Source organism: Notolabrus celidotus, chromosome 15, assembly GCF_009762535.1.
Source record: "Notolabrus celidotus isolate fNotCel1 chromosome 15, fNotCel1.pri, whole genome shotgun sequence".
NCBI lineage: Eukaryota > Metazoa > Chordata > Actinopteri > Labriformes > Labridae > Notolabrus > Notolabrus celidotus.
This window is the reverse complement of record NC_048286.1, coordinates 8,838,915-8,859,518: the sequence shown is the minus strand read 5'-3', so window position 1 is coordinate 8,859,518 and position 20,604 is coordinate 8,838,915. Positions and strand designations below refer to the sequence as shown.

The 20,604-nt window shown below is 42.3% G+C and overlaps 1 protein-coding gene across 1 annotated transcript in view; it reads right to left on the bottom strand.

Moving 5' to 3' along the window:
* Nucleotides 1–20,604, bottom strand: part of LOC117826186 (microtubule cross-linking factor 1) — a 78,904-nt gene that overhangs the window by 36,648 nt on the left and 21,652 nt on the right. Inside the window, 2 exon segments of the mRNA XM_034702075.1 lie at nt 324–1,709; nt 2,859–2,918. Coding sequence (XP_034557966.1) covers nt 324–1,709; nt 2,859–2,918 — 1,446 coding nt within the window.

Genomic DNA, 20,604 nt, shown 5'->3' with positions numbered 1-20,604 from the left:
TACTGTGAGGTACTTTACATAATTTTGAAAACTAACATTTGTTTACTGCTGAAACCGTCTTACGTGACGCCATCTGAAGTTTTTCCCTCCATGTATTATCTGTCCACCAAGTGGGATGCTTCTGAGTTTGAATGCTAATCAATTGAAGCTGCAAAGTATTGATTATCACCCTGTTATGGCTAACTGCTTTCAAGTTTTCTCCCTTGTTACCTCTTTTTGCAAAAGAACAAAGCAGCCACAGAAAGAAAACACAGAAATGTACTGGGAGATGTAACCTTCAAAACTGTAAGACAGGTAACAAGATGTCGATCCACTGAACTTACCTGGAAGTCTGTAACCAGGTCCCTTCCAAAGGTGCCGATGGGAGAGTCCCGGGACATGGAGGTGACCGTGGACAGAAAGCTGCTGGACTCTGTGAGGTTTGGCATGGGTGACAGATCATCTGTCCTTTCTCTCAGCCCCTCCCCCACATGGTCCAGCTTCTCCATGAAGATGTGCAGCTCCGTGCGGAAAGCCTTCATGCGAGTGTTGATGGTATCCAGGACTTGAGTGTCTGGTTTGTTTCCGGACACTGTCCCTGCTTCGAGGCTCTCAGCTGTGGTCACCAGAAGCCTCCCTTCAAAGATCAGACTGTCGGTGTCAGTGATGAGACGGTCCACTGTCTTCCCAAGCCTCTCTGCCTCACGTTTCACGTTGCCGAACGACTCCCGCTCTTCCCTCCTGCGGTTGGCCAGTTCAGTGGCGCTGAGCTCACTGCCATCAGACGGTTTAATGCTTCCGAACCCTGAGGTGGTTGTTGTTTTCTCAAACAGGTCTTCTGAGTCACTCTCACCCCCAATTGGGCCCTCCCTCTTTGGATGGAGGAGAAGAAGTCGCCCTGCCTCTTCTTCATCAGCAGCTTCTCTCCGGCCTGCATCACTGTCTGCATCGCTGTCTCGAGGACTTCCTGTCCGCAGGCCCAGGTGAGCAGCCAGATCACAGCGCTGCACATTGGACATGAGGACTCTGTTCTCGTACTGCAGCTTCATCACCTTCCCGCTCAGCTCGTTGATTTGCAACCTGGCTGATTTAAGCTCCTCCATCATCAGCCCGCTGCTGGATCCGTTACCGTTCCCCCCAGGTTTGAATAATCCCCCCTCACTTCCCTCCTCGCCCACAGGCGCAGAGCTGCCACCGCTTGGGCCAAACTTGAAGCGATTAAGTTCAGATGTCAGTTGCCTGTTGTGGTCCTCGATCTCTGAGATGGAGCGCCGCAGGAGCTCGGCCTCCTCCTCCACAAACTGCAGATGACGCCGTAGTTCACTTGCTGAATCTAGTGCATCCCCTCCATACGGTGAAGAGGGCATGCTGGAGAAAGGTTCCCTCCCGAAACAGTCTCTTTCATACTGACAGCGGATGTCATCGTTCTCCGATCTCAGGCTGCGGTTCTCCACCTCCAGCTCCACTATCTTCCTGCCCAGAATGTTTGCCTCCTCCTCCACCAGCTTGAGCCTTAACCTCAGCTCAGCTTCACGTGTGGTGTGTGGACCACCACCAGCACACTCAGCCAGGGGGAGAGGACTGTCCACATCCCCGTAAACAGACTTGTACTTCTGCAGCTCTTGTTCCAGTTCATCCTTCTCACGGCCCAGCTTTGCCATCTTTTTTCTCATCAGGCTGGACTCCTCCTTTAAAAACTGGAGCTGGCACCTGAGGTCAGCACTGTCTTCCTGGCAGGGTGATAGAGACAAGGAAACTTTAATCAATATCCACAATAAAGCCTGTCATAGTTTACACTCCTCTGATTGAAAACAACTCCCCTTGAAACACCAGAGTCAACAATGCGTTATATTGTCTCAACTTGTTTTACCCTGCCTGTGAAACTCAGCCTCAAGGAAATCTAATCCTACTGAAGCTGAGAAACTAATGAAAAAGTCTCCAATTAGAGAGCTGAAAAGGTCTCAATAGTTTCCTAAAACAGCTGAACAATGTAAGCTTCAAAAACAATGTTTCCAACTGCAGCAAATTATGATTGCAGAGGACCATTTTCAACAATAGGGTCATTTACATGTGATACTTTAGTAAGCACTTACAGCAACAGGTCAGTGCATTTGATATCAAGTGAAAATACACCTCACTGTGAGTGTGTGAGTGACAATGAAGGATTGTGTAAACTCTGTTTATAATATATTTTGAATGGCGATGATACTTTATGGAACAGAGGAATAAGAGTTTGGCAGATCCCCAATTTAAGGGCCTGTGTCCACTATCAGCCTTTTTTTGCACTTGCAGCGGCAATTATTCATACAAAAGATAATTCAATGTTTTTGGTGCTGAGCATTGTAAGCCAGAAAACATCCTTGGTGTAAGCTTTTTTCTTTTTCTTAAACAGGGTTTTATTGATTTTTCAAGGATAAAAGGTCAGGTTAAAATATTTGTCATCAGTCTACAAAGCACATTTAGGAACAATAAAACAAACAAACAAAAAACAATGAACAAATAATTGTACATTACTGCCATCCGCATATCCAAAACTGAGAAATCAGAGGGATCTCTGACCAGCTTCCTGCTTTTATTTTAAATATTATTGTAAACTACATTCCACAGTCCTTCACAGCTGTATTTGTGTCACTGCACTCCCAGCACTAAGGGCAGCAGAAGTGTCGGGAGACAACATGGGTAACCTAGCTATAGGAAGTGCTGGTGAGAAGCGCTCTGTAAATGAAGTTGAGGGCATTGCCAGCAAAAAAAAAATGCCATTAGTGGACACAGGCCCTTATTCTTTGATGCCTTTAAAAAGTATAGTGTTGTAATAAAGATTTTATGTTTCTCAGCTTAGAAGAAAAGTGGATAATGATCATAGTTTAAAGTTTTCTTACCTGACTCGTAGACTTCTTGTCTTTAAATGCTTCCCTGCTCCCTCGTCTCCTCAGTGCAGTCTATAAAAAACAAAGACAAATTATGTTAAACATGAGATAAACAATCCTAAGATTTCCGCCAACATTCAGCAGTGCTGCAAGAGGGAACCATCAATGTAAGTGAACCAACAAAGAGCGCATCAATGAAAGCAATAAAGCAGCTTTGTGAGTTCAATAGTGAAGATCTCTGCAGTTTTAAGCTCTTATTGATATTTCCATACATCATAATGCCAATGTTTATACACTCATGTACAATAACTGAAGATCATAGTAATGATGAATTCCACATAACACCAGTGTAGAGGAATAAAGGTGATCGCTTCATGTTAGCAGAGTTTGCATAATGTTAGCAGACTCTGTAAAAGGCCTGAAGAACATTAATCTATTTGGATATCTTACGTAACATTTCCATCATCAGGTCGAAGCCAAGTCTAATGAGGAAGTATTTACTCTAATGCAGACAGCGGATCACATGACATGATTACTGACCACTTCGTTCACACAGAAATGGTAATAGCCTGTATCACATACCAACATCTGTTACCACATCAGACTTAAAACAAGCCAGTGGGCAGGCTGCATGAATGGACTCTACATGTGATCCACATGTTGTAAATCTTCACTTCAGACCAATCCGATCAGTATTAAATGAAAAAATCTAAGAGGACAGATGATGAGGATGTTCCGTCATGTCTTTAAAGTATGATGCACAAAGTGATTCAGATCCCATTCAGAGCTCAGTGTGACAGACGTCTTATCCCAGCTCAGATTCAGTGACACATGGCGTTTCCACAGCGCTTTGGGCGGGGCGGGGTGGGGTGGGGGGCATCTGCCCGTCCAGCAGGGAAATCTGTCATGTAGCTAATACTACAACTCGCACGCAAAGCCCGGATAAAACGGGCCCTTCTGCACACCAGCTTAGTGTTATCCTCCAATAAAATCATTCATTTTTATCAAGTGTGTATGCTTCCTCTCACCATAGGCTGCAGCTCGGCAGTACAAGACGGGGTCAAGTTGGACATGCAGAGAGAGGAAATGAAGATAGGAGGAGAGGGAGAGGAAGAGGAAGAAATCCCTGTCTATAAATGCATAGTGTACGGCTTTCAAATGTGAACCTTTTTTCCAGGAACAGATTGCGTCAATGGCAGAGTTATTTAAAGGTTCTGGTGATCAGTTAAGCTGGGCTCCTTTCTAGGAACCATAACCTGATATTAATAATTCTGATCTCTGGGTCGTAATCATATTTCATGATGTACTCTTGCTTCAATTTATAACAACATGATACAGAGAAATCTGCAAAGCATCATACCTGAGAAGCCAGGGGTAGAGAATATGATGATGTTCGGTTCATAGGATACTGAAGAAAAGAATTACCATTAAAACTGATGCTTCCAGATCCAGTTTGATCAGGTGTTGCTGCATTATTTTACGCTCAGAAGAAGATCTAATATATGTAAGGTTTTATATCTGCATTAATTTAAGTATTTGAACATTTTAATAACATAACATATTTGTTCCTGGCTGGCAGAGATCGCTCATACAGTTAAATACAGAAAAAGGCCTCTATACAGCACACATGTTTTTCACACTATGTGCAAGGCTGAACTGCTTCTTGGTCAAAGATTTGAATCAGGACTTGCACTGAAAAGTGACTCAGAGGCAGTTTGCACCCAGTATCAACATGCATCTCCACATGCATGTTAGATCTTGCCACAGCTGGCCTGTATGAGACAACACAAGTAGCATAAATCATCTCTATTAACCTCAGAAACATCAACAGATAAACATCTGATGTGGACTTCCAGAGGACAAAAATCAAACATGTTGAATACAACAACAACTTATTGAATACTTGATTTTGTCTAGTGGATCACTTCACTTCTGAGGTCTTTATTCCGTCTCCCTGACTTCTGTGGTCATGAAGTCCTTCGAGAGACTAGTGTTGAGCCACCTGAAGGACATCACAGGCCCCCTGCTGGACCCCCTGCAGTTTGCCTACCGGGCAAACAGGTCGGTGGAGGATGCAGTCAACATGGGTCTGAACTACATCCTGCATCACCTGGACTCCCCCAGGACCTACGCTAGGATCCTGTTTGTGGACTTCAGCTCTGCGTTCAACACCATCATACCAGACATCCTGCACCAGAAACTCACCCAGCTCACAGTGCCGGCCTCCATCTGTCAGTGGATCACCAACTTCCTGACGGACAGGAGACAGCAGGTGAGGCTGGGGAGCATCAAATCCAGCACCCGGACCATCAGCACTGGCGCCCCACAGGGATGTGTTCTCTCCCCACTGCTCTTCTCCCTCTACACCAATGACTGCACCTGAGGGGACCCCTCGGTGAAACTCCTGAAGTTCGCAGACGACACCACCGTCATCGGTCTCATCCAGGACGGAGACGAGTCTGCTTACAGACAGGAGGTGGAACAGCTGGCTCTCTGGTGTAGTCAGAACCATCTGGAGCTGAACCCGCTCAAGACGGTAGAGATGACAGTGGACTTCAGGAGAAGCCCCCCCCCCCCACTCCCCCCCCTCACCATCCTGAACAGCACTGTGTCTACTGTGGACTCTTTCAGGTTCCTGGGATCCACTATTTCCAGGGACCTGAGGTGGACCTCCCACATAGACACAATCAGAAAAAAGGCCCAGCAGAGGATGTACTTCCTGCGTCAGCTCAGGAAGTTCAACCTGCCCCAGGAGCTGCTGATCATGTTCTACACCTCCATCATCCAGTCTGTTCTGTGTACCTCCATCACTGTCTGGTTTGGCTCTGCAACCAAACTAGACAAACACAGACTGCAGCGGACTATAAGGACTGCAGAAAAAATCATCGGTGTCGACCTGCCCCCCATCCAGGACTTGTACCGGTCCCGGGCCAGGAAACGGGCAGGTAGCATCACCGCTGACCCCTCACACCCTGGACACAAATTCTTTAAACTCCTCCCCTCCGACAGGCGCTACAGATCACTTTGCACCAAAACAACCCGCCATAAGAACAGTTTCTTCCCCCAGGCTGTCACTCTGATGAACACTAAACCATAACAGTGTCACACCTGTCAGATAAATACTCTCTGTAAATATACATGTAGATACACAATGCAACAATTCTCAAAGCAGAATTCCATATTTCTATTTTTTGTACTATTTAACTACTATTTTATAATGTAAAACTACCTCTGCAACTCACCACTGCACTTTATCATATTATTTTAGCCTGTACATATTAGTCATGCCTATTTGTTGTTTCTTTGTATTTATAGCTAAGGTTATTGTTATTATATTTTTATTTTATTTTTTATTGTAGTTCTTATTCTTATTCCTATTCTGCCTTGTACAAAGAGAGCACAGTTTACTGAAGTCAAATTCCTTGTGTGTTCAAGCATACTTGGCGAATAAAGCTGATTCTGATTCTGATTCTGATTCTGATTCTGTCTCTCTGAGAGGTTTTGAGCCAGCGGTTTTCATTACTAATCTTCTCATACGAACCATCTAGACTGCTTGTGTTGTCTGGGACGGGTCTGCTTTCTGTCCCCAGAGTCAGAAACAAACACGAAGAAGCAGCGTTCAGTTTTACGCTCCATCTATGTGGAACAAACTCCCAGGAAACAGGAGGTCCACTGAAACACTCCACTTTTTAAAGTTGATACTGGAGACTCACCTCCTTACAGCTGCTTCCATTTAATTATTTGAGTTACATAACACTGGACTGTAACTTTTACACTTATATTTTAACCATCTGTTTTCATTCTATTTGATCTACTTTTAGATTTTAATGGCATGGTTTTGATGATTTCCAAAAGTCCTTTTTTTTAATATCATTTATTGGATAGGCCAGTTGGAGAGAGACAAGAACCGAGGGAAGATGTGCACCAAACCGTATCAGTACCAGGGACTGAGGACTATAGCCCCTGCACTCAGTGTGCCCGCTTCAACAACCGAGCCTAACCAGGGACCCTAATGGTCCTCTGTTAATGTGTTTCTTCTACGTTTTGTCATGATGTGTTGATGTCTTGTTTGAAACAGTCTAAATTACCTTGCTCCTAAAATGTGCTACATAAATAAACTTGCCTTGCTAATTTTGCATAAATGCAAGAAATTGCAAGACATGGAATTGCTGCAGCCCTGAGACTCTTATTCTGTATTCTAAGCATTGATTTTTTTTATGTCTGAAAAAAAACTGATTTCATGATTTTTGTGTTTTGTAAATCCTCTTGCTTCAAATTGTCACTTAAAAGGTGGATTAAGTTTCTTAAAAAGAACAGTGTTTTTCCTCCTAAATTAGCAAACAGTATTATTTAACAGTGTGTCAGCTGCTGCTGTTTAAGGATACAAAAGTCTTCTTTTACTTCTCCCTCATTTCTACTTTATAAAAAGCAAAAGGTTCACTGTACGAGCCCTGCTGCCAGCCAAAATAGAGCAGCAGGACAGAGTGAATCATTCATGGCCTGACTGATGGAAAGTGTGAGGGTGAACCTGTTTTGCCCGAAGCAGAGACAGACCTTGACTCAGTCTCTGGCTCTGCGACAGGAAGGGAGCGCCCGCCTAGAGACAGCATCCAAACACGAACATGACCACACTGAGGGTGGTCAGAGTCACAGAAGGAGCTCTGTTCCTCTTCTTTAATTTATGATATATGAACTGAATTTTGTATATTTTTTGGATCATTTCCTTAAATCGCTGAATCAAACGTCAAGTCCACAAGATTTATCAAAAGTGTTCTATCTCTGTTCTCTCTCTCCGTCTGTCCTCTCACTGACTTGATTTAAAAAAATACTTCACACTTCAGAGTTCTTCGCTGAGGTGTTTTTCATTATCAGTATTTCCTCATTTGTCTTTGATCAACATGTTTTTAAATGCAAAACTATTTTTCAGAGTTTAAAGCTTCTGTCTGCCCTCCTGTTGCCTTTGCAGTGTCTTTTGAAGTTTCTGCGTCTGATCCAATTTCAACCTCTGTGGTAGTGCAAAGAGTGGAATCCAGTCTGAGCTGAATGCAGATAGACGTGATGATTTTTGGGCCTGGCATCAATTACATGACATCTCTGACATGTTGTTTGATCTCATCACGGCGCTAAGTGTTTGGTTTTCCCTTCAGAAGGCAGGTAAACAGATTTGTTTACTCCCATATTTCACTTGTCAAACTCAATTTTGTTCGTGTAAAGAATAGTTACATGTCAAAATGACTGTGAGTCAGATTAGCTCACACAGTCAACTTTAGTTTCAGGAATCCTCTCCAAGAATAGAATTGATTTAATTAGACGATGACAGACTTTAATTCATAGTTTACTCTGGTTATTTATTTACCGTCTACATCAGACTGTCAATCCACACCCGTCCCAGCTGCCCCTCCCCCTCCCTCCTTACTGGTCCAGTCTTAGCTTTGTGTCTGTGTCAGTATCTCCAACACCAGTCGCGCTTTAATTCCCAGCCCTGGTGACAAGGCTAATCTCTCTGGGGAGACAGCGGATTAGGCTGCATCTTGTGCAAAGCTCCGCAGAACCCCAGACTACCGCAACCAGGGATCCTTGTTCACTGTAAACACAAGTCATGTTCGAGCTCAGAGGAGCATCGGTAAAATCAGAGCGTGAAGGAGGGGAAAGAAATCTGACGTCTATCTTACAACTTAATACAAAGGTGATAACTCAGTCAGTATATGTTACAACATATTATTACAGACCAATAAACTGTGAACCTTTTGATTTCGTCATGGAGCTAGAAATGTGATTTGAATAACATTAAGACTTAAGAATGAAAAGCAAAATTTCATGGAAGTAACCTTTGTCGTCTGCAGCCTTGTTTACACAGAAAGTCCTGTTGAAAACTGATAAGTCTTTACTTAGCTTTTTTTTAAAATAACAAAATAACAACGCAATAACAACTAAAAACACGAGAGTATGAATGCCGTTCTTCAACAGAGCGATGAGTACAAACAAACAAGAAAGCGACAGCGAACGCACGATTGAAAAATATTAACTCTGTCTGGAGAAGCAATAATAAATGTAGCACGAAGATGGCTTTGTAGTCAAAAAAAATATATCCAAAAACTTCAGATCCCTGTGGAGTGTAAGCTGCTAAAATTGTCTGTGATGCTAAAGGGATTTCCGAGGTCCTCTGATGCTAAATGTGATTGCACACAGCAGAGTTCAGACTTGAGTTTTAGTCCTGTCACCCCCTCACACTACCACAATCCTAATCACTCTGTACAGGATCAATAGGATTAGAGTTTGACAAAGCGAGGTCACACAAACAGTGCAATGGGAGACAGAGGGGCAGGGTCACAGGTCTGATCCCTGGAGCAGATGGTCCATCTCTTCCTACTGAAGTACCTTCAAGCTTAACACTAAACCCTCTACATGACACCAATGCTCTCTGACACTGAACCTTTGACACTGACTGTATGGTGACCTGTTAAAGGTTCAAGTGCAAATGTATCTTTTCACAAAAATCCCTTTGTTGCCCTGAAGAAGCACTGCACCACTTCAACTCTGTCAGACTTAGTTCTTAAAAGAGAATCAAACAAGGTTGGAGGGGGGCACAGGCTGGAATCAAACCCAAGCCGTCTCCTGGAGGGCAGTAGTTTCTGAACATAGGGCACAGGCCTTATAATAATAATAATAATAGGCCAAACAAGCACCCCGGTACTTTGAATTCTTATAAATTGCCATGGACGTTAACTGTTCTCTGGACTTAAGACCTAAGGATAAGTCTTAAAATAAGGAAATGAATAACAGAGAGTAATATCAGTATATTTTTACAACACTACCAAATACTGAGCATGTCTTCAGCTCCACATCTTAAAACTTAACTAACTCACAGAGATTATTTTCGCCTCTTGAGCTGCTCTGCCTCTGAGTTTTTACTGCAAAACTAAAACCTTCTCTGCATGCCTTTGTGTGGCTGTGTTTCTTCCACTTTAACACACAATTGCACTCAGAAAGGCATACACAGGCATCCCTCCTCATCACCATCTGAATGCACTGCTCTCACAAGCCTGTTAGCATGGGTTAGTGGCAGCCAGTCATGCAGTCATGCAGGCGGGGAGGAGGCCAGGCTATAGTACTGGTGCCGCTGGTTTTACTCCCCTGGGCCTCTGCCAGCCTGCAGGATTAGCAGATTGTAGTTACACAGTTGTTACCCAGATGGGACTGAATGAACTGGGCACTGTTTGCCCTGACTGTCTGTCTGACTGATTGACTGACTTGTGGATTGACTGACTGACAGACAGACAGACAGACAGACAGACAGACAGACAGACAGACAGACAGACAAACAGACAGACTGTCTACTTCTCTCTGGCCTTCTCCAGTACCTCCTTCCTGAACCAACCATCATCTCTCTACTCTTTCTGCCCCCTTTAACAGTTATTGACATGAGCGTCTAAGCGAGGCCACCACGACAAACCTCTTTCAAGGTTCCACATATATTAAAGAATATAATTCAGGGTTGAGGTTGAGGTTAACGTAGATTTAAGCTTTGGATTTGATAAGAATAAGAAGGCTAAATTTGGACAAGGTTGAGGGCAGGATATGGATTAAATGTTGGCATTCAGAGTCAAAGACTTGGACCAGTTTGGAGTTTAGAGGTCAGAGCAGAAGATGGTTACCCTGGTGGTGAAATATCATGACGTCTGGTTTAGGTCCAGCCAGCGATTTTTGTTGTTCAGTATGTTGTTTCTGTTTCTTTTTTCTCTCAGTCAAGTCCAGTCAAGTATTGCATCATTTTTTTTCTCTCCAGCCTGCAGTTAAACTGAACCATTACACTCCTCTCTTCCTTTTCTGTGAATTAATTTGATCGGTTGAAATTGTGCACAGCCGCATAACGTCTTCTGATGTGCACTGGCATTGTGACGCTAACTTTGAAACTACTTTGCAGCAACAAACTACAGCCAAGTTTCAAATAGTTGATTGGAAATAAGGTGTCTTCACCTGCTAAAGAAATAACCTGGTGGTGGCACCTTCAATGGTCTTCCTGGTCACATGCCTGATGATGCAACACCTTCAGTTTTCTTGCATATGTGTAGATACTCCTTTTAACCAATGAGGCCAAACTTAGAGTCAACGTGTGTTTAGGATCTGGTTTGAAATACAGTAGGGGTGTAATGAAGATACATTTGGGCTAAGAGTTTGGCTTTAAGATGGTGGTTAGAGGGGGCTAGCTTATGGACAAGGTAAGGATTTAGCATGAACAGTCGCCCCAGAAATGAGTCTGTAGCTGTGTCCCAGTTCAGGGGCTGCACTCTTCAAAGGCTGCATTTCAAGACGCCCTACTTCTATGGGAAAGTGTGACAGCAGTAGACAGCACCAGCACAACCAGTCCGTTAAACTAAAAATGTGATGTCTCTAAGCTGACAGATAGCATGTTTTAGCAGTGTATTTTGTCAGTATGCCATTTTGGTATACAACCACTTGACTGGAGCAATGTGTAACCAGCACAGGAATGTGGATATCAACCTTAAAGAAGGACTGAAAGTTGGTGGTGCTAGCTCTGCTAACCTTTGCCAAACTCTTCAAACCTATTTGACATTGTTTGCCTTGTTTAGCTGTGTTAATAAATCGTGCTCAGTTTGACTGGTTTTCTGAGTATTTTCTTCCCTTTAGACTAGTCGGCTAGTCAGAATTTAAATTTCCATTTTAATGACGAGGAAATGAATCGCTTCAGAGTGTCCCTAATTTTGAATGCTCCTTCAGATACAACCAACAAATGTGTCCTATTTCTTCAAGGCCATGAAAGATGTGAAGGCTGGATCATTCATATCCTTCAAAGGATGCTACCCCTGAATCAGGACACAGCTTGTGTGTTTTCCTGTATTGGTCCATGTTAGTGTGTAAATGTAGAAGAAAAGCATCCAGATAATGACATCATGAATGTGCCTGATGGGTGTGACAGAGTTATTATGATCAACAATTACTTCCAGCTTTGCTCCGCTCTACACTACAATTAGGAGTGTTACAAGTTGCCATTATGGTGTGTGTGTTTAAGGTGTCTCACTGCTTCTGTCATCCATTAATGTCACTCCAGGCCTCAGGGGCATATTCTCAACAGATGATTAAAAGCAGATAGTTTGACATGTTGCTTAGTGAAGCTCTGCAGCTACAATCTCACTTTATCATCTTGGAAAAACTGGTGTGTTCACACAGGAAAAGGAGAATACTGTGTACTCTGACACGCCTGTTTGACATTTTTGGAACGAGTATTGGATGACTTCGCACGGTGACATCACAAAAAATCCCCAATGAGGGGAGGAAGGAATATTTTGGAGGTGGAGGATGAGTAAGAAAGGGAACACAGGGAGTGTATTTTCAGCAGCATCTGTACTCAACTTGGCCTATTTATGATTTTGCTCAAAGACTGTCACACAGTGCAGAGAGCAGCAACAGTGTCTGGCTCTGGTAATGGGATTTAACAGGAAATGTGGTGTGAGCAGGGAAGCAGGGCGGGATGGAGGGCTGGCAGTGGGGGGGGTGGAGGGAGGGCGGAGCACAAAAGGAGCTGCGACGACCGCTGGATGCAGATAAACCCTTTCTGAGCCCTGACAGAGGAGGCTAAGACTCCAACACAACAGAATAAATATCTCTCACCCGGCGGCAGAGCTCAGAGAGATAAGTCGCTATGAAATGTTTAGAGGCAGATTATATTAGCCAGATCTGGATGAATGAGCGCTCAATCTGGACTGTAATCCATTCCGATAAATTAATTAATACAGAACACACACTTGAATGAGAGCATACAAGTGTCACATGCTCGAATTGTATCATTTAATTTAAGCTTTCGCCATCCAAGGACGAAATCTCTATCATGTGTTTTCTTTTAGAGTTCCTGCAACACCCTGATTTATGACTATGAGTTATTTTTATGAGCATGATCAATCTTTGGCTTGTACCACCGGCAGTATACCTTTACAGTCTAAATATAGCGCATGTGTTTATGCTTCATCAGCCAAATAAGAGCCATGCAACCCGTTAGAATTCAATTTGCAGGTTGAAAATGACTCACAAACCCCTCCTGCTCGACTAGCTGTTGCAGTGATGTATCAAAAAAGCCCTAAACCAATCAAAGCTAACAGAATTAAAGTAATCCAGTAGAGTGCGCTGCTCAGCCGATGTGCACACGTGTGTTAGTGTGCACACGCGTGTACATTCTGCAGTCATCGTTTTCCCACATGTGTCTGGGAACGTGTGGGTGCATCTTTTTTTTGCATTCGTCTGCGTGTGGCTGCTTTGTAGTCCCCGTGGATGTGGATGTGTGTGAGACAGAGCGGGGTTTGAGGGTTCATATACATCTGCCAGTGTGTGCATATACTGTAGGTTTGGCAGTGAGACAGGCTGACTGCAGCACTCTCTGAGGTCACTCCAATGTCAGGCCTTCCCCCAGCGGATGTGAGCATCTTGTAAACAGACTCTGACCACGACATCGCCCCTGCATCTTGATATCAATATCTGTCAAGAGATTGCTCTCCAGTCTCTGCGGTTAATGTGAAATCCTTTTGGTTAGAAGCAAGAGAATAATGCGCATATGCAAAAGCGGAAGTCTGGAGAGGATGCATAATTAATATTCACATGCAGCAAATTTCGAGATGCTAAAAATTGCTGATTAGTTTGGGGTAAAATGAAAATATCGCTGTTTTGGCATTAAGCTGTCCACTGGTCAGAGTAGGGCATCATACAGCTTCCTAAAGCTGCATTAATCAGTATTAATACATAAACAAAAGATAAGTCTATATGCAGTGTGAAAAGCATTCAAGTGATGAGCTCAAAAGGGGTTATCATAAAACCCTGCATCCCTCTCAGTTCTAAGAAGCATTGAAGCATTTTTCATTCATTGTTTTGGTTTTCTGGCGTACAATTCTGCCCTCACAGCTTTTCTTTCCAGCCAATTTCATCTGCAGCCAAGAAAAAAAATCAACCCACTGTAATAAATAGGACAGTGTTATGCAAGAGTCAAACGATACAATTCTCAGAAAACACAATTCAAAAATCAGATAAACTATGATATTGTTAAAAATGTACATTTTGTAGTCCTGTTCTTTGAGTTTAACCTTGTACGTGCTTCTTTCTGTTTCTGTATTGAACACTGATGTCATGTGGTCCTAGGTTTTATAGAAACACAAATAAGCTGCTGCAATAGTTCTCTGTAATAAATAATTAAAACTTTGAAAAGTTCTGACTTAAAGTCCATAAGACATCACCAAACATAATATCACTCAAGTGTACTGATATTTTCTTCCACTTCCATCCTTCCTGCCTGCAACACAGTTAAAGACAAGCGAGTAAACATGGCGCAGCTTTGAGCATCAAAAAAAGGCAGATTTTCCTCTGGGGTTGGTGGAGACCAAAACAGAGCTAAAAGAGAGAGAATGCTACAAATGAAAATTCATGTGTCTTAGTATCTAATTTTTATGTGAATGAACCTCTGTTGGAGTGCCAGTTGGTAGGCATGCACCCCATGTACTGAGGCTAAAGTCCTCATCGACTCTGTATCGCTTGTTGTCCCCCGCTCTCTACTCCTTGCAATTCCTGTACCTCCTCAGTTATCTTATGTAATAAAGGAAAAAAAATGCTATCATGAATGACTGTTAACATGTCGCCTTTATAAACTCCTTAAGATGTAATAAGGGAGAGTTAAGTTTACGTCTTGTTTTGCTGCCCTCTAGGATCAAATAATCCAAGAATGCAAATAAAGTAAATGCTCCATACCACATTTTAACTCCATATTTATCATGGCGTATAAAGAAATAATTCATCCCAATGTATCTCAAAGATTATGAAGTGCTTATCTTTGGAGGGAAACAGTGAAGACCTCACATTTATGACATTGGTTGCAAGATATTGTGATTTTATTCCAAGGACAATTTAACCTTCACAGTACTGTTTCATTTTTTCTCAAATCACAAAGCTTTGAGGAATTTGGTGTCAATTGGAAACACTAAGAAACATTACCTCCATTTAAGTGGCATGAAACTAACTACCTGCATTCTACCTGCAGTTTCGTAATGAGTTACATTTACATCAACATTTCTCTGGAGCAGACAGAGGAGGGGGTATGAAAGCATGGTAAATGTGAGCTCAAAGATACTGAAACACAAAGGGTTGAAGAATTGAATGTGTCCTGCTCAGCAGAGTCTTAAGCTGCACAAGGCTGCATTCAACCTTTTTATCATTTTGGGTTCAGCTTTCTGATGGAAGCAAACATGTTGTGCATTGAAGGATATTCAGCTACTGGTTTCAGAAGCCCTGGATGTCCGACTCTTCTTCCAGTCCATGAATGCAGCGTGTAATTTATGACTGAAAAGTGATAATCTAATAATTCAGGAAATCCAAGATCCGTATGGAGACAAAAATCTCATTAACTGATTAGTGGACTAAGAACTTTCTGTGAGCCATATTTCAAACCAATTCAATTATGACTCCTCAAGATGCCAGGATAGATGCTACAGATATACAAACGAGACCCAAGCTTTAAGAGTACGTGCAGTGATACAAAGTGAAGCGTGGTGCTGTTTGTGCAATAAAGACTGTGCATCAACAGGTGAGCCGTGAGGTGTAAACAGTGGTGCTATTCTTAGTTGCACACAGGAGACTTGAAGTTCCTATAGCAGCCTTTAGATTGAGAAAACATGAATTCTCCTAAGAGCCGTTCCTGGTAGCTTTAGCAACCTATACTGACATGCACAGGTTATATATCATCCTGTGCTGTAACATAACCACAATATGCCCTTCTGAGAGTGTGTATTTGTGTGTGTGTGAATGTGTTTGTGTGTGTGTTTGCAGGGGGTGGCGTGTCAGCAGCGGAGGGTCACTCTCATACTGTTCCTCTTGGCTAAGCCGGCCCTGACCCCAGTCTGAGACTCGACATGCTTTAAAGAGAGGCACAATAGAGCTTTTATGGGGTGTGTCACTATGCTTCACTCATGCTTTACAAATCTCCCTCAACAACCTGACAGCCTGGCATGCTGCTCGCAGAAAACACATTGCCAGCGTGCCAACTGGCCCGAACCAAAAGCACAAGGTTGAGAGAACCTAAAATAAGCAACAACAAATTCAGGAGTTTTGCTACTAATCCCTTGTTAGAAGCGAGCAGTGCTGTTGTTCCATGCTGCTTTAAACAAAACAACTCGGGTGCTGTAATTAGCTGCTAATAATTATTAGCAATTTTCTTGATTAGAGCACAAGTGCTAAACGATTTGGAGAACATGATTACTTGTGTGCTATAGTAGCTGCTGAGTGTTGTCCTCAACAGTGAATCAGGTTCGACAATGTAACTCAAGATCAGCCTTGAGAGTAGACATTATGTGTGCAAGTGTGTGTGTGTGTGTGTGTGTGTGTGTGTGTGTGTGTGTGTGTGTGTGTGTGTGTATGTTGCATGACTGATACATCAAACTTGCTGGCAAACAGGTTCTCAAATACCTCCAGTGTGCAGTGCTGAGTCGGCAGATCCCACAGTGAGAAAGGAGCAGGAGAGAAAAGAGGCTTCACATCAGTGAGCGCTCCTATTAGCAGGTTTAGCTTCTCTGAAATGTATAATTACAATCAGCTCAGGGTCCCTACATGACACACAGATTAATTCATACTCAGTGTAGTTTAAGTTCAGCCCAACATGTGTTAAAGCACAGTAATCTGCATAATTTTTTTTAAGAGCAAAAGTAATACATGAAGTGCACGGCAACCTTTTTTTTTTATCACAGTGATTTGGAGCCGTGTTGGAGAAAGCAGTAGATAGAAGGGATCAAATACAGCAAAGAGAAAGGCACAGAATATTCTGAGTAATCTTTGTAAAGATAACAACATATCGAACCAGGTGGAGACAGATAAGAGGAAGGGCACGTAGCGCCTGCATTATGGAGGATGCAACCCTGACACAACAGACCTATGCGTCAAGGAGCTCTTCACACAGTCAATACCGATGAATAACTCATCTTGAAAAAGGTCAAAGTAAACTTTAGACTCAGTTTTCACCTGTGGTTTTTCCTCTAACTAATGTTGCGCTAATATACAGTCGTGACTCCTTCAAACGAAGCACTGCCATCTTGCATCACTTGTGAAACATTAATTTAGAGCCCTGAGTGATACCTGACCTTGGTAGCAGAGTCTAATGGTATTTCCAAAGAAGCAAAGCATATTTTCCTGCAGCGCTACAAGATACTAAGTTAATTTAAAGGTGATGATTCATGCAAATTTACACTGGGTGATGGATATGTGTTTGCGTGCATTAAGATGTTTCAACTACAATACATTTTTGGGCAGCAGTAACTCACCAGTTCAACATTTTAACTGCACAGACACAGAATACAGAAGATTTGGAGGAAAATGGACAAAAACACAGGACAACATGGCATGTAGGAGTTACATAAGAGGAAAATTTGCATTGCCTTTGTCCCATATGAGTATTTGATTTGAATACTCCCCCCGAGAAATAAATGTAAAAAATATAAAGCATTGTGTGTATATCAGAAACTTTTTTTTGTTCCTTTTCCTGGAAATTTTATTGAGATCTCTCCTGTGACTCCCTGGAGGACACCCGACCTCTAGGTTTGGAACCGCTGATCTGGATGAGTTGACATTTGCTCTTCTTGCTACAGTATTCTTGTTTATTTTTCTACATCTCCACTGCTTGGTTTCAGTGTCTCTGGACTAACAACAGTACCATGTAAAATGTCAACTGTGTATCCTCCAAAAGAGACTTTGTATAAATCAAAATGTATGCTTTTGGGCTCTTTGAAGACCAATAACTAACATTAAAGATGCCTCTGCTGGCTCTCAGTCAGAAGCTACGCTGCTCTGTTGCCTTGTGAACAGTAGTAAAGACAGGAAATCTTCTCACTGTACTTAATGACCCATCGCCTGACTGCGCTGTCCATCTCTGGCTGCCATGATAATGGATGGCTTGAGAGAAGCAAATCGACAAACCGGCCCTGGAAATAGGATTTAGACAAGGAGCTGGAGGCCTCTTTAGCACACTGAGTGGAGTACATGATTAAGTTTAATGGATACAGTTGAATCTAAGTATTACAGTGACATTAGCATATTTTACCCTTGATATTTCACAACTCCACTGATAGATAGAGAAACCTTTTGGTGCCATGCTTGCTGCAACAACATTAGCTCTCTGGAAATGATGGAGAGGACCTACTGGGATTAATCAGACTTCAGCTTGATCTTCATTTTGAAGAAATTATGAGGCAAAATCTAGGACTAATTGCTTTGGTTAGGCAGGTTTACCATCAGATTTTTGTTAATTTTTGAAACAATACATCCTTAATTTCCAAGAAGAAAACCTTTTTTACTTGCCGAATTCCTTGCAGTTTTGCTAGCATTAGCCAGTAGCTTACTAGCTAGTGAAGCAATCAAATTAAGCAGCTGTCTGTCTGAAATAACATTCTCAAAAGATGGCTCTTCACTGTGCTCTTTCTTACTAAATACTACATAACAGTACTATTAGCATAATTAATTTTAATGCTTTTTGGCTGCTTAGCTATCATATTTGCTTTTTATTTTCAAACAGTAGCCTCGACCATTTTAGCAGTACAAGAGAAACCGTTTCTTAAACTGGGGACAACTGTTGTGTCTTAAAACAAAACTCTGTCTTAATTAAGCAACATTTTTTTGTTTTGCTAGAGCATAAAAGTCCTCAAATACAAGCCGAACATAGCAGCTCCTGTTCGCCTTAGCTACATTAGCATCTACACAGTGGGTAAATTCAACAGATACAGTAGGTTGTATAAGCTGTGAACTGACTATGTTTTAGTTCCTTCTGTTACAAAATATGAATCCCATTAAACTAATGTAGGCAGTTAATGATTTTCTCTGTTCGCTGCTGTGTGCATTAATTAGCTAGCCATGCTAATTGTTGTTGCTTTAATCAGAACACACAAACCTCTTGTTCAGCTTTGGTTATCAAAAAGATAGAAATAAAACAATGTAGGTTGGGTTGCGGCAAATAATGAAGTCATGCTAATGTAGCAGTATTTTCAGACATCCATGGCCTTCTGTCAAACACAATCAGATCAGAATAATCACTAAGGGCTATTTTGTGAGTTATTATCATCACTCAAACAATATAACTACAAAGCAATCTGATCACTCTCTGTTCCAGTTGTCATTTATCATCATTCGAACTACACAGATCTTGCCTTGAAATTATCAATCAATCAATCAATCAATCACTGTGGCTTTAAAGAACAAACTCAAGGACTAAAAGCAGCCATTGCTCAACAGTGAGCCGCTGTGGGCCGGATTCAGCCCTCTCACTGATGTGGAGGGTTGACGAGTGCAGAACTGGCAACTTCCACCCGTGGCTCTGTGAGAGAGCTGATGGGGGAGTCTAGCAGGGGGACAAGTCCCAGACTGCTAGAGGCCAGGATGGGGAAGTGGTGATTGATTTTTCGTTCTAAAAGGGACAGAAGAGACAGTCAGGCTGAATGAACAAATAGCAGTGATTTAGTACATTTTAAATAGACTTCTACCCCTGAGACAATAAACAAACCCAAAACAGCACTTGTTGTCTTTTTATAGAGTATTTGTTGTATTTAATTGACGGGGTTTCCTGGATTTTTAATGTGTGATTTGTCTGACACAGAAAATCAGATTAAAGAGACTCTAAAATACTTATACTATTGGTACTACTTCACTCCTTCAAAGAGAAGCTATATGAGGGTCTCTGCCTACATCAACCTCAAGAGCCACATTAAAAAAATAAATACCCCTTTCATGTCTATGTAAAGACATTGAGACAGTATCCATATATAGCTTAGCATAAAGACTGAAGGTAGAGGGGAATTGTGAGCCTTGTTATGTATAGCCATGATGTTGCAAAGTAACCAATAGGGAAAAATGTATAACTAAGCTTGGCTATGTCCCCAGACTTTGTGCAAAGCAAAGCTAACAGGACAGTGACTGAGTAATGTTTTTTTAAAGTAAAAACATGAGAGTGGTATTGATCTTTGTATTGAACTCTCAACAGGAAAACAAATTAGCAAAGTGTCAATGCAGGCTGGTCAATTTTGAGTCAGAATTTAACTTACACATTCTTCTTGCTCAGTTGTCCTGGTTGTAAAATAATTTCTCTCTTGCCCTAAAATGGGGTAAAAACTAGAAAGATAAACTCAATTACACAAACGTTTGATGCAATCATTCATTTTATGAAGGGGCTTTAAGTCTCAAATGGCTATAAAAGCAAAGGGTAGCCTGCACAGGGGAGGATAAATCAACTCTAAATCCAAGAAAAAACAAAGAGCTGTCCAATTCCACCTTGGCAGTGATCACATAGCCCTTAGTAAAGCCATGAGACAGTGCTGGGCAGCTCCCAGGTGGGAATGTGTGTAACTGTGAATGTGCTGCAGGTCGAATTTTAAAGGATGCAGTCTCAGCAAAACCCTCACAAGGGACACACGAGTGACAGAAAGAGGTCAATACATCTGAAAGTTACTCACACCCACTGCTGTCTGGAGGTCATCTATACCTTGCACACTTAATGACAGTTCACACTCTTGACTCCAAATGGAGGCTGTAAAAAAAAAATTCAACATGTCACAAGAGTCGTCCTGTTTGTGGAGCATTGCTAACAGCTATAAATGACACTGAGGCCTAGACAAGCCAGAAGGAGGGAAGAGCTGCTGTGTCATCTGCCTGCAAACTCCTCGGCAGGTCCAGCCGAGTATTCTGGGACGGCAGACTGGCAGCGTGCCAGCTGTGTGTAATGTGCAGAGATAGG